Source organism: Pezoporus wallicus, unplaced genomic scaffold (genome assembly GCF_028554395.1).
Source record: "Pezoporus wallicus isolate ANWC-B61680 ecotype Strahan unplaced genomic scaffold, APGP_CSIRO_Pwel_v1 contig_7379, whole genome shotgun sequence".
Classification (NCBI taxonomy): Eukaryota; Metazoa; Chordata; class Aves; order Psittaciformes; family Psittacidae; genus Pezoporus; species Pezoporus wallicus.
In genome coordinates this window covers 315617-329944 of record NW_026642884.1, presented here as the reverse complement: position 1 = coordinate 329944, position 14328 = coordinate 315617, and the positions used below count along the sequence as shown (strand labels likewise).

The 14328-nt window shown below is 40.6% G+C and overlaps 2 protein-coding genes across 4 annotated transcripts in view; both read right to left on the bottom strand.

Moving 5' to 3' along the window:
* SLC35F4 (solute carrier family 35 member F4) overlaps positions 1–14328 on the bottom strand; it is a 128194-nt gene that overhangs the window by 15737 nt on the left and 98129 nt on the right. Inside the window, exons 2-3 of one of the 3 annotated variants that reach the window (XM_057433054.1) lie at positions 8966–9154; positions 4547–4841 (exon numbers count right to left, since the gene is read on the bottom strand). In XM_057433054.1, coding sequence (XP_057289037.1) covers positions 4547–4841; positions 8966–9154 — 484 coding nt within the window. Of the gene's footprint in view, positions 1–4546; positions 4842–8965; positions 9155–14328 lie in introns of those variants that run through there. The other 2 variants (XM_057433055.1, XM_057433056.1) reach the window with 2 other exon arrangements.
* The window catches only part of EXOC5 (exocyst complex component 5), a 210129-nt gene that overhangs the window by 156401 nt on the left and 39400 nt on the right, over positions 1–14328 (bottom strand). The window lies entirely within an intron of this gene.

Here is a 14328-nt window from a genome sequence, read left to right as displayed (position 1 = left end):
TACAGCAAATACCTGTGACAGGGTCATGCTGAGCAAGACAGAGACTTGACAAATTCACCTCTGTGCCTAGGAGAACTCCATGAATAATGTTCAGTGAATGAAGAGATAGGAAGAATACTGTATTTTCCCAGTCATGGACTACAGTAGATTGCCTCAGGCTTTGTGAGGGCTGGTTGCTCAGTGGTTAACTCAGCCTCTTTGGCATGCAACTAAAATTAAACTTGCAGGAGTCATCAGATGTGACAGTGATTAAAACTCTGGGGTCAGGAAAGAGGGATCCATGGATATCTCCCCTGCAGGCTGTTGACTTAAAGGCAGAGACATGTCTAAGTGCAGCTGACCCTGAAACTATGACACAAACTATTTCTAAATGCACAAGAAGTCTATTTAAAACCTGCCCTCTAACATAAATAGCTCTTTTTATTTGCAGGTAGCTCTCAGCCGTCAGCTCTGGGCAGTGTGCCATGCTCTCAGGAATTGCAGCACCTCAGGCAGTCATGTAGCTTTGCCTCTGGCACCCATTAAATGGCTTGTGTTGCATCTTAGTTATTCCAATGGCAGCCCATGCAGAAGAATGCGTTTATTCACCCCTGACACACAGACACCTTTGGAGTGTAATCCAGGCACTGTTTTTAAAACAGCTTACAGAAAACACAGCGCTTACAGATGCTACCTGGGGTAATGCGAATACAGAGGATGTAATTACATCACCCAGATTAAAACTTGGCAAGGCCACCAGTGACACTATGGTAGCAAGAAGCACCACAGGATCTTTTTTCCGAGCACAAGTTGTTAATATGCAGTTTGGTCCTTCTATCTAAATGATGGCATCTACTGCAATAAAATACCTTCCAGCTCCATTTGAGGAGACAGATAGAGTAATGGTGGTTAAGCAACTGGTGAATTGTTTTCCAGGACTGACCAAGTCTGAACACTAGGAAGGAGCCTGGACATCTGTATTTGTCTGCTCCAGGGCTGGAGCAAAAGGATAGGGAATTGTGCATGAACCTCTCACATAAGCAGTGTCTGGCTCAGGGGGCAGCACCATAGGAATGCTGTATCCCAACAGGAATAGTTTGAGGGAAGCCCTCATTTTGGGCACCATACTGTTGAGCCATTTGGGGTTGGAGCAGCTTCAGGCAACAGAAATCCTCATCTCTCCTCTGAAAAGCCTTTCACAGGGAAGATCTAGATTTGCAGTGTATTCTGTAAGTGGCTGAGGAAGCCGGACTGAGCTACTGAAGCAACATGGAGAGATTTGTAGGTGAAAAACTTGTAGATGACAGATGACAGCACGTATCAGCTACTTAGAGCTCTGTTTTTACTAGAAAACTGACTCTTCCCAACATGTTCATATTTATTAAACATACACCTACCAACACTCAGTGCCAGTGCCTCAAGGCTGCATAGTGCCTGTAGGACTAACCTCAGCTATTACGTTGTGCATATATTCTGACAGAAAGCTGCTGCATGTCACAGTGTTTGTCCTTGAGAAGCCAAGACAGCGGATGAGGAGGCAAAATTCACTGACATTGAAAATATTATCCACCTACTCCAAATTATAACTAAATTAGGATCCTATGTCAAGTCTGCAGAGTCTTCTGCTGTGGTAAATACTGGCAGGGTTAGATTTCCTAGTGCTGAGCTTACTGAGCTTCAGATTGTTTTATTCAGAACTAATGCAAGGAGTTTCAAGCTTCTTATGTGGGACATGCCTCTTATCCACAATACTGAGGGGATACCAAGAGCTGCTTCTTCTGCCTCAAGATTACCAAGATACTTTACTGAAATGCAGCATGGAGGTAATAACCATGAGTTAGTTTCTAAGATCACAAAATGTGACCTCCAAGATAAAGTGTAAAAAGTAAGAAATACACAATTTACAATCTCAAAGATTATAAATCTTTCAGGAAGCAAATCTAGAGTTGAAGACTGAGACTTCTATCTTTCCAAGTGGAATTTATTAAAGTAACAGTGGCTCTCTACAGCTTTGCTAGCCTGGGGCAGCACTCTGCAAGTCACTTGCATGATCGCTGATTTCAGCCAGGATATCACAGACAGTGTTTGTTCTGATCCACCAGGAACATCTGCTGGACAAAATATCATGTGTCTTTAAAACTCCGACTGAGTAACTACATCCTCCAGAAACACAAAGAGAAATCACCTCTATACTCTGAGGCAGGCTTGGAATCACTACAAGATGGGCTTTATTCACCAAGAATTAGCTACTCCACAGAAATAAAACTAGCAAATGAAGCAACAAGAAATCGTACAAAATGCAATAAAATGCTTTGTAACAGGAACTATATCAAGAACACAAACCAAGCAATTATATAACTCATCCAGCTTTGAAAATAACTCTGTCCTTGGTCGAAGGTTGGGTTAACTAACCTCCAACACCCTTTTTGAACTAAATCTGCCTACAACTCTCTAAATGTAAAAACTACAAATGATGCTTTTAATTTCTTTAAGTCACCAGAAAATCAAGTGCTCACCCTGAAGATGTGCCCTTTCCCATACCTAAACTGAAAGAGTTTGTCTTGTCAAGTCATAACACGGCACAAAGTAGTTGATGCCGATAATAAACTCAGTATTTGTCAGCAGTTACCTCATCCCTAGCATGTGAGTTCCCTACATATCTGGAATAGGAAATCTGGGAAGATGCCCATCAGCTCTAACACTGGTCTCCTGTTTCCATGCATTCACAAACCTACTTCACGTCTCTCTGTGTGCAGAAATTCTTCTGGGCATGTAAGCATGTGTCCTCAACTTTAAAAGCTGAACTCCTAACAGCTTGGGAAATCTGTTAATTATTTAAGCATACTTATATTATGCATTGCCACAAATGTTTTGCCCCAAATTTTGCTTTGATGGATATATAATCAACCAACTAACTGCAATGAAATCGATCTGCAAGGATATTTATTCTCACCTTCTTCCTTATCTGCTGTGCTTTTGCTATTACTTTACCCCATACCCAGAAGCCAAGCTGACACTGTTAATGTTCTCACAAATACTCCAGCAGGAATCTGAATGAAGGCATCATTAACGTACACTAGGGTTTTCAGAGAAGCAGTTAATTAAGTGCAACTATTCAATTTCAGTCATGCTGAATTGACAGATATAAGAATTTAGGACCATATTACATCCCAGATCCTGGCAAAAGCAGCTGAGAGAAGAACTTGGTCCTGCTACACTCCAGCCTGACAGTCACAAATTGAATTCGCTGTGCGCTCAATGACAACTGTGCTGAACTCTGTCAGCAGGAACAAGGTATGTGCCACACGCTGGTTAATACCTTGCAGAACAGACAATTCTGCTGAAGTCAGTAAGATTATTTTCAAAGCAAGTCTGCACTGGAGTAACAGAATTTGGTATCAGCTCAAAATCATCCTGTGAATTTTATCCCTCCATGGGCAAGGTGTGTTATGTCTTGGCAAGGTGAATTTAGTTCCATCTTTTAAAGCAGCTTCTACGGCACTGTCGTATTGGTAGAATAATGGAAGTCGAGGAGGAACTGGGAAATGAATTGTCCCATACCATGGTGGTACTTTCAAGCCCTGAGGACAGGTTAGGTACAGCTTTCTTAAGAACTGGCTAGGGTGAAGCTAAGCCAGCTTGGTCCTGCTGGTGCTGGTGGCTGGACCTGATGAACTGTTTGGATTCCTCTCTAACCTTGTATTTCTGTGATTCCACAGTGCCTATTGAAGAGGGACTTACAAATTTCCAGCCCCGCAGAACAATGTTATAGTTGGTACTATGGGCTTCTTTGCACCTGAAGTTGAAAGTTCAATTACAACATACTGCCATGTAGCATTAGGGGAGGCTGGAGTCAGAGGGATGTCTTCCCCTGGCTTTTGGTACACAGAGGAAGAGGTATTTCCACATGGAGCAGGATGGAAGAAAGGACAAAGCCTTCACACCATTTCCTAAGGATGGCAGCCACTAGGCTGCTATGCCAACTTACTCCTCAGAGCTACAGGGGGAGGAAAACCAATAGTCTGCAACCTGCTTTAATTCCTATCACTCAAAAATGAGAGCAGAGAAGGCTACTAGGATCCTCTTCCTCTGTGCTATGCAGCAGGAGGAGGAAAGGGAAGTTTTCAGCCTGCTATACTGACCGAACATAGAGAGCAAGCCATGGGCTCCTGCATGGAAGCCATCTCTTCAGCTTTTTGAGCATCTTTCTTCTCAACTACGAGTCGTTTTGGTTCCCCTTTACACTATTGTTCTATCATAAATAGACCAGAACAGGTTAATTGTCTGATCCAGACAAGCACAAAATACAGAGATATTAAATAGTATAATAGCAAGATTATAAGCAAATTACTGACCTTTTCAACTCAGTAAAAACCCCCTCTAACAATTAATGATCCATTTATTCAAGCATATATGAGTCATCTTTTAGCTTTTTGTAAGCTATTTATGAATGAGATTTTCTGCCTTTATTCTGCCTTCTGACACCATGGGTCAAACTGAGAAGAGCAGTGACCTCAGTCCACAGAGATCAGGCTGATCAAAGGGATATTGCCACAATAAAGCCTACCTGAATTTTCTGATTGGAGACTGCTTTTCCTGTGCAGTTGCAAGGTGCCCAGAATAATAAATGGGAAAAACCATAATGTTCCAATTTGTTGAGAACCAAGTCATGAAAAAAGGACAGTCAAAGGTCTCATACGTGATTTTGACAAACTGCGTGGTCCCGACCCAGGAAGAAGAGACGGACAAAATGATCAGAAATCTCCAGATAAGCTTGAGGAATGTGGATGTGCAAGACTGGCATCGTGTCTGTCCTTCAGCTTCTTGGCTGCTGCTCTCTGTGTGTGTTTGTGTTCCTTCTTCTCCTGAAGAGAAAAGAATAGAAGAAGAAAAGAGTTGTGCACATTATGAATACATTCAAAACAATTAGCAGAATCTCCCCTCTGATCTAGACACCAGACACAAACCATCCTTTGCCTTCTCTCTGTAAGTCCCCTATGTCCCACGAACACTGGAATCCTGCACAGAGACAGTAATACTGTTTCTGTCACTTCAAGGGGATAGGAACAAAATACAAACACTATACCGAGGCCTGAGGTAACGGTGTTATGGTTAAGCTATGCCACTATTTATTTTATCAGCCCTTCATTCCTTCTGTCAGCCGAACTTCTAGAATAGAGCTATAAACCTTGGAGCCAACATTATAAAGTCAATTACTGTGCATGTGTGCAACTTAAGAACTGAGCCTGTACATCTGAAGTCAGGAGCCAGTTATTATTATTCAAGACTTTAACTCAAGGATTGCTTTTTTATTTCCAAGTTGTGATGGGAGAAGAAACAGTCTGTTGGTTTTATATGCCCAAGCGGAGAAAGTTGATACATTTACATTTTCAAAGTTAAAAAAGGAAATTGGTCAAGACTGAAGCTTAGCATGCCTAGAAATAAATCTCTACACATAAACAAGGAGGAATTGGAAGTTGTCATTTCCTATTTTAGTGCAGGACTTTTCATACCTAATCTGCAGACCAGCTGATTTCCTAACAGAAATGTAGAGAATTTAATCTTACCAACTGGTGGCTTGCTCTCCAGCTACATCTTCCAGAGATGCAACCCGTGAACTCTATTCTGATTTCACAGATCCCAGCTGAAAACAATTGAGTTGAACTGCATTGGATACTGAGGACCACTAACACTGTTACTCCATGAGCTCATGTGGCAGCACTGAGATCCAACTATGTATTCCACTAAAGCATACCATAATCATAGAATGGGTTGGGTTGGAAGGGATGTTAAAGACCATCTAGTTCCATATCACATAAGTTGATAGAATAAACAGAAGCTCCTTTTAAAAATCACAACCTGCAGCTATTCTTAATTATTACTGTCAATCATTAGTCACATCAACACGTGATGTGATATATATAAGAAACAATACAATTGTTAAGAGGAGCTATATATCCACTGCAGTGAGAGCATATGCCATACTACATTCAATTTAAATGTGAAAATCATAGCCTTTCAGACTGAGGTTTACTTCCCTTTTGTATTACTGTTCTTGCTACAGCTATAAAGAAATGGCTAAGGTTCAAAGTTATTACACTACACCATCTAAAAACCAATTCATCATCACAGGGAGCATATTTGCAATCAAGAATTTTCCTAACCAGGACATGGAGCTTTTTGTAATTGCAATTGTATGGTGTTTTTTTTTCTTAAAAATAATCAGCATTCTGTGTCACCATTGTTTAGTGGTGAATCAAGAATTGAAACAAAATTACAGGTTTATTAAAAACATGCAGACACTGGTCTGAAAAGGCAAGCATCACTTTAGCATTGTCTTTGGCTCCTGAGAAAGAAACAGGTATTTTTGTGGTACTACCAATGACTGACATACTCTATTATAAGGTAAATTACAGTTTATTTGCAAGTTAGAATGGCTTGAAAAAAAATATTATGTAACATCCACTTGCAGGTTTTCCTGCTAAGCAAAACTACCATGTAATTAGTCCTTCTTCAGCTAACAGCTAAAATAATCATACAACAATGAAAGACTAAAGCACACGTATCAATGTTTTCATTTTCCAATTACCAAATAACTATGTAATTGCTCTTACTATGTAATTGCTCTTACTATGCATGACACCACCTTTAGCATTTCCCTTGGATTTAAGAGTCCCAAATTTGAATGTTAGGGAAAGGCACAGGAACATACAGTTCAGCAAGTCCTACCTTGGATTTAAAGACCTATGTAAGTTTTAGCCTGATTAAACATAGTGGAGAGTTTTCTTAAGTGCTTAATGAATGGGTAGGAATCATCCCACGTAATGTAGTTAGCAAACAGTTGTGTGTTCAGGCCAAATATATTGTCTAGGGGCCCTTTATATTTAACGATAATGCAAGTATAGTATGGTAAGAAGGTAGCTGATTTCATTCTCATGTATATCTAAGCCCACTGGAGACAATTTTCTCTTCCTATACTAGATACTTATATTTAATTTAAGTGAAATTCAGATAGAACCGCAGCCATAATGACATAGAGGCTTGACAGTTGCTTTCAAAATCCAAGGGATGTGCACACCTAAATTCTGGCCAAAGAATCAAGAGGGCAATATAACAAATGTCTTTAAAAACAATTACAGGGCTTGAACTCAAAGACACGCAGCAAGCAGGCACATAATTCATACTAAATAGGTTTCATGATTTCCAAGTCATGAAGCTGGGGCTGGAGTAAGCTAGAAAGTAGCACTTGTGTTCAGATACTGAATGATATGTTAATAAGGAAAAAGAAACTGATCAGCCAAAGTGGTGGCAGACAGCTTCTTACATTTAGCAAGGTAGAAAAAATCCCTGGCATCTGCATTTAGTTTGGTCTGAAACAAACCAACAGACTTATGCTGTCAAGAGCACAGAAACAATCTGAGAACTCAACACAGATGAAACGACAGGGAAAGAATGCAAATGATATTGCAGGTAACAGACTGAGATGACAGTGGTCAATGACAAACTGTGTTGAAAGGCAGCTAACAGAAATATCCCTACATGATCCATTTACCTATAATTATTGCTTGTGATGTCTCTGTGACAGGATGGTAACAGAAAAGCTTTTCGCTTTCATTTTTCAGGAGAGTGAGATGAGGAAAACCAAATCCTACAGTTTATCTTCTGAACACTTTTCACTATTTGCCAACCACATCTTGGAAAATAGTATTTTTTGTATTAGTTTACCTACCTGTCAGGTCAGCCCTATCTAGACCTCCCTGATCAGGAAGGGAAGATAAGGATAAAAAGAGAAATTAATAAATGAAAAAGAAAAGTTTAGAAGAGTATGATGTCAAAGCACTACTCTTTTGTCAAGTGGCCTAAAGTCCCTTCTTAGACAGATTCTGATTTTGGATGTACCCCTAGTGCCAGCATGCAGAGAGTTATTTCAGGCTGATATCTGCAAAAGATATAATAGATTGGTTTTCCGGTATCTTAGATATCATCTTTACTGCAAGATGCTGCATCTTTCACTCCTTGCAGCAACAATCACTTCCAATATTTTTCTGAGGGTTTCCATCAAAAGAGTATTCCTGAAGTATGAGATCCCTCCATTTTCCAACACAAGAAGAAAATGGCTGGCTCTTGCTGCCATCGGTGATGAAATGACAAGAGGAAGGTTCATCTCCTACAATTCCAGTGTGCAAGGGAGATCCAGCCTGTTCTTCCTCCCCTTTTTGCTCACAGTATCTACACGGGCAGTCTTCCAAAGAACTTGTATAGTTAAATTATTTCAGTCATTTAATGTCTGTTTCCTTCTCAACAGTACAATTCTGCAGACTCAAAAGCCTGTGTCTGCATATTTTAACTGCTTCTATCCCATCCCTGCTGGTAATGGGTAGATACCATGGAGAGGTCAGTGTACACCAAATCTCTAGGGTCAGTTGAGCTAAACTTCTGTAGTAAAGTGGGTAACATATTCCTGATGGAAGCCCTGATGTGCAGCTGATCGATGATCTGAACTGTGATGGTCTTCCCTAGATATCCTTCCACCTGTTGCTCCTTCTCTTCCTCTTCACCAGACTGTCCATGGTGTGAGCTGAGACTGCCATTATCTTCGAGAAGGAACATGGCTGGTTTTTAAGGGTCCTGGTCTCTAGCCAGGCTGAAGCTGAGGAAACATAACCACTTTAAAAAAGCTAATTTGTGTGTGTGCGTTAATTATCCTTTCAAGATCTTCTGTGCTTAGTGGTCTTACGATTTCTGAGATATCTAACATAATACATGTACCTACTGAGGCTCAGGCCTTTTCCTCCCACCTTTGTTTCCTTCCTGTCTAACCCCAGTTTGCCCACAGATACAGGAAGGGCTTTCATGTGGCTTTGCTGCTCACAGCACCGTAAATCAACGTCAACATGCTCAGACTCTGCACCATCTTTCAAAAGACAGACGAAAGAGGCCTTTTGCAGGCATGATGTGACGCCAAGAATGCAGCTGTTATGCCTACCTGATCTGCTCTGCCTCCTGACTCTGCTGTGCCGACAGATTCCCGAGGGACTTCGATTCTGCAGCTCAAGAATGGGAGCAGCAGAATCTTCAGCAACAGATAGAGGGGAGAGCTGCCTAGTCATGCCTCTGTGTCTGCTGGGGCAGTTGCCTCCTGGCTTGCATTGGATGACAGACGATCGTGAGGCACCTGAGAAGAAAGAGTTTGCATCAGTTTGGCTGTAAACTCCCGGGAGGAAAGCTGGGCTTTCAAACGCTCTGTCAGTGAAATGCATACAAACGATTCAGCAGGAGAAAGGAAGCACACTGCAAAAAATCAAGGTTTCAGCTCTGGTCAGAATAAAGTAAATAAGTAAGTAAATAAATACTTAACTCTCTCCCCCCGTACAAAAAAAAAAAAAAAAAAAAAGAAATCGTGCTGTATGAAAACTTGCCTTTAAGAAATGAGAGCCCTATGATGCAGTATATCCTTAGACCCACAGCTCCATTCATAGCGTCTGAACAGTCAAAGGAATTTGTACTCACGTGGGCCCCTTCCTGAGCACTGACACTGAGTCAGGCAAAAGAAGAGGTCACCATTCTCCCTTAGGGCAGAAAGGAGGGCTGAGGAACCACTACCGCACAGTCAGTGCTGAGATCCTCTCCAGAGGGGAGTTTTCTCTTTCCAGAATGGTCCTTGAGACTCTTGTATGGAATGTAGCCATGGTCACTAATAGATCTTTTTGATAAGGACTTCTGCTAAACCACTGAAGTTTTAAGCCTTTACATGCACTATATCAGAATCTCCACATCTTCAGAGAAGTTGCTTTTTCTTCTTCTGCTAGATGCAGATCACATCAAGATGCTTCATTTCACATGGAGGCTGTATAGAGGCACAAGGCAGCAGAGAAGACCCAGGTCCCCGAATTATCAGTGCTGTCAGATGAAAAATCTTCCACTGACACCACATTTTATGAGTAAGAGCTTGAAGGACTGGATTAAGAACCAGCAAACAACAGAAAAGAGTGCAGTGCTGGAGTATGGCAGAGTGTGCAGGGTGATCTTGCATGAACTTCCAAATTTATGTAAGGTGTCCGTGTAAGAGGTCAGTCAACACATGCGCAGCACAAGAGAGTCCTCTTCCGAGTCAGAAAGTCAAGATGACAGGCCATTTTGGTAAATATAAATGTGTGTTCATCGTCAGTTGAGTTCACCCACTGCTTTTTTTGCAGCTGCTACTTCAACTGGTGACCATCTTACCTGAACTTTCAGAATACACGTATACCCAGAGCAGCCACTAACCTTGCCATGACTTGGAACAATTTAGTATGACAATCATAGCTATTTTACATTTGAAAGAATACAAAAATAGAGACAAAACCTATGTGTAAGGTGCCAAATGTTGCAACAAATTTGGCAGACATCTCAGAGGGCAACAGTCTTCATTGCAACATGATCCATTCCAGAACACTACAAATGCAAATAACTCCAAGCCAAACAAAACCACAGAAGTTCATTCTAAAGTAAGGACTGTATTCAAGATCCCAGAAACTGCATGGATCGAGGCAACACTCTCTTGCTCAAGGAAGCTAAGGCTTCATATAACTTTCAATGAACTTAAAGCTATTTGATTCACCATGTCTAATTACAAAGATCGCAAAAGAAGAGGTGCACAGAATATCGTATTACACAGAAAAATCCTTTCTCAGCCTATTTATATCCTCCAAGGTCAGTTTTTACCGTTCATCTAGGTAAGTGACTGAACCAGCAGCTAATCCCATAGAGATGATCTTTCTCAAACATGCTCTTTCCTTCCTCCTCTGCCCAGTAAAAGGGAGCTGTGACACAAGGAGGACACCAAAGTCTAGGTTCCACCTTGCCACATAGTCCTATAAATTCAATCAATGCAGTACAGAACCCACAGTCTGTGACGCACAAATGTCAACTTCTAAAAATCAAGACCTCTATGATGTCTAAGCACTGTATTGTCTCCCCTGTTTTTGGTGAGCATTACTCTTTACAGAACTTTTTAGAGCCTACTGGACATTTTCAGACCTTTAAAAAGCTATTCACCTCCATATATTCATTTTATATCAATCTAACAATCACACAACTCCCCCCATGACTTTGTTCCACTCATTTTATAACTTCAAGTGTTACTTCTCCCATTTACCAAACAGGATAACATTACCTACTTCATAAAACTTTGTAAACATCTTGCAAGCCACTCTTGAGGTTGAAAAGCACATTAGAAATGGCAGCCCTTGGCCATTCACCCTGCCAGATGCACACAGCATGTCTATTTGACAGCTGAAAATTAGTTTCAGCCTCCATGAGTACCTCTGAAGCTAAATATTCAAAAAGGCACTTATGATTTTTCCGGTCCCCAAATTATGGAAGTTTTATTTTCATAAAGCATTTGCTGACCGCCTGCCGTTGGAGAAGCAGTCACCAAGGTGCCTTGACCAAATCACTGCTCACTTGATATGCATCATTTAAAGAGGTTTCATTTAGTTGAAGCACACATGCTACATCTCAATTCAGATACAATTTAGAACAAGACCAAGATTCATTTTACACTCAGCAGAAGTCTAGCAGATGAGCCGCAACCAAAATTTCAAGGAAATCTATTTTTCCTCACATGCAAAAAGAGCTCCAAGTTATTTATATCTGGTACAACAAAGCAACATCAATCTTTTCCTGTGCATTGAGAAACTCAGCAGTTGAGACCTAAATTGTGATTCCAGAGATTGCATTTAATCGAAAGTCACTGCTTGATTTACTGAAATCTTCCCTTATACTTGAAAGCAATCATAGCACAGCAATTTATCAATATTTCATTGTTACAGATAGAAAGCCTGGGCCATCTAATGCTACTGAATCTGAACATATTTTAAGGATATAGTTTGACAGGGAAGGTGAATAGATACATGCTGCACTAACTTAACCAAAGCTGGTCCCAGCCACAAGGAGTCAAATCACCATTTACACAGTACAGCAATGAAATCTTGCATGTGTGCAATGCTACCCCACATGACAGGAAAGGAAATGCAGAACCATTTAACTCCAGTTCTTTGTCTCACACAGCAGTTATCAGCTACCAGGCAGGGATCCATTACAGACCCTCCAAATTTAGAGGTATCAAGAGCAGCATTTTCCACTGAACTTCCATATAGCTTCATAAACCCCACATGCTTATAGAGACCTCACAGTCTTAAGCAGTGAGACCATGTCTTCTCCAGAGAAGAAAACAGCATGGTGACATCACAGCTTGCCACATGACACTATGCACTAAAAGGCGCCAGAGCAAAGGAGTGACGTAGCTTGGGTTGGATTTCTTCAGCTTATTTTAGATGTCAATTTTAGGATGAGAAAAATAGTGCCCTGGGACTATCTGCATCTCCCTATGAATAGAAACAGAATAACAGAATCACAGAATCATTGAATGGTTTGGGTTGGAAGGGATCTTTAAAGGTCATCTAGTCCAACCCTCCTGCAATGAGCACAGACATCTTCAACTAGATAAGGTTGCTCAGCACCCCATCCAACCTGAGCCCCATCATAACCATCCTGAGCAGAGAAGTTTAAACTGGGTGGGACTTTTTACCTATTTTACCTGACCTTCTTTTAACCTGACTACTTGATCTAAGAGGTTACACAGATACCTGTAACTCACTGTGTACAGGAGCCTCATCCAGTTTCTGTAGACTGACACAACCAATGCTGAGCATGAACACAGTTTGTGGCTTTAGAAGAGATGAATCTCATGCTGAGAATGAATCGACATTTTGGGCATCATCTGATATTTTAAGGGAATGCTACTGGAAGAAATTGGGAAAACACAGACAAATAGGAAAAACATTGCCAGACTTCCAGATCTTGCTGCTAGATGTGCTTCTTCATCACTTCATGGCTGTAATCGATACACAAAGCGATGAAGGAGGAAAAGAACTGGAAAGGACCACATATGATTATATCAAGCACATCTTAGTTAAATCCATGTGGATGACTTTTAGTTAATGGGTAAAAACAAACCCCTGCTCTTTCCCATTTCTTAAGATTATTTTTAGTTCATTATTCCATTTCAGCAAATCCTTTTCCTTGGCCTGCAAATGTGGATGCTTTATAGCATAGGAAGTAAGGCCATTTCTCTGCACATGGAGACCAAAAGGAAACAAGCAAGTGGAGCCCATGCTTTTCACATGCTTCTAACAAAGTCTGTCCATTTCTTGCACTAATTATTATATCCTTATAAGTGTGCTTCAATTTAGCAAGGTAATCGTACTTGTGACTAACCTAAACCACATGATTAATATCACTGAAGTCCATGCCTTTTCACATTCTTGAACACCATTCTGAGTCCCAGCTGCAGGAGGAGCTGCTGCTGTTGCATCCATTCAAATCAGGAAGCAGCAGCACATACCTTGTCCTGACAATCATTTTCACCATCCATCTGTAAACTATGTGCAGCTCTCTTGCCCCACTGAAAGATGCTATACATTACTTGTGGCTTTTCATGTATATAGAGATTTCCATATGCAGCTCATATAGTGAGAAAATACGTCCTCACCTTGGGTAGAAAAAAAATCATTTTCTTAATTTGCAAGGGGCTTGGAGAGAAGTGATTATGCTTTGAGGGTCAAGAACTAGTCTTTTCAGATTATCTTCATGTATATGACATATTTAGCATGTGACAGCAGTGCTTGGAATACAATAAATCATTCCTTTTCATTTGTGACAACTCTTCTGGTCTCAAACTTGTCACCAAAAATGGATTGAAAGGACTGCAGTAAATTAATCAATGTTTAAAAAAAAAAAAAAAAAATCAGCCTGGAAGTAAGTTTTATGGCCAGGCCATCACAGAATTGTTTTTTTTTTTTCATTTTTTTTAACCAACTGCCCTGATGGAAATTTAGAACCTCTCAAATAGGCAACTGAATTCCCTTCTAAAAGCCATCCATGCATTCATGACACTGGATTACCAACACAAAGCATTGGCTTATTTAGAGATACCTACATTTGGCTTGCTGGTATGTGCAAAAATACATATTCTATTTTTGATTACACAACTAAACTGATGGTTAAATAGGTGATGTAAATGAGCTGGACAGCTTCTTTGTATTATGTTCCCACAGTCCTGCAGAGCAATGGTCACTAGCGGCTACCACAGCAGTCACGAGGCAGACCACCTTTTAAAAAAAATAATCAGTCAGGGCACCTGCAATTTACCTTTTACTAATTCAGTATTAAAATACGCTTATTTTACTGTGTCCTCAAAATCTCAGCTCTTAATGTGTCACTATTTTTGTGCTGACAAAATGATGTCTTCATACCACTGCTGCGGAAAAAAATGGCTGGGTTTTGACAGATGGGTGAAGGTAGAAG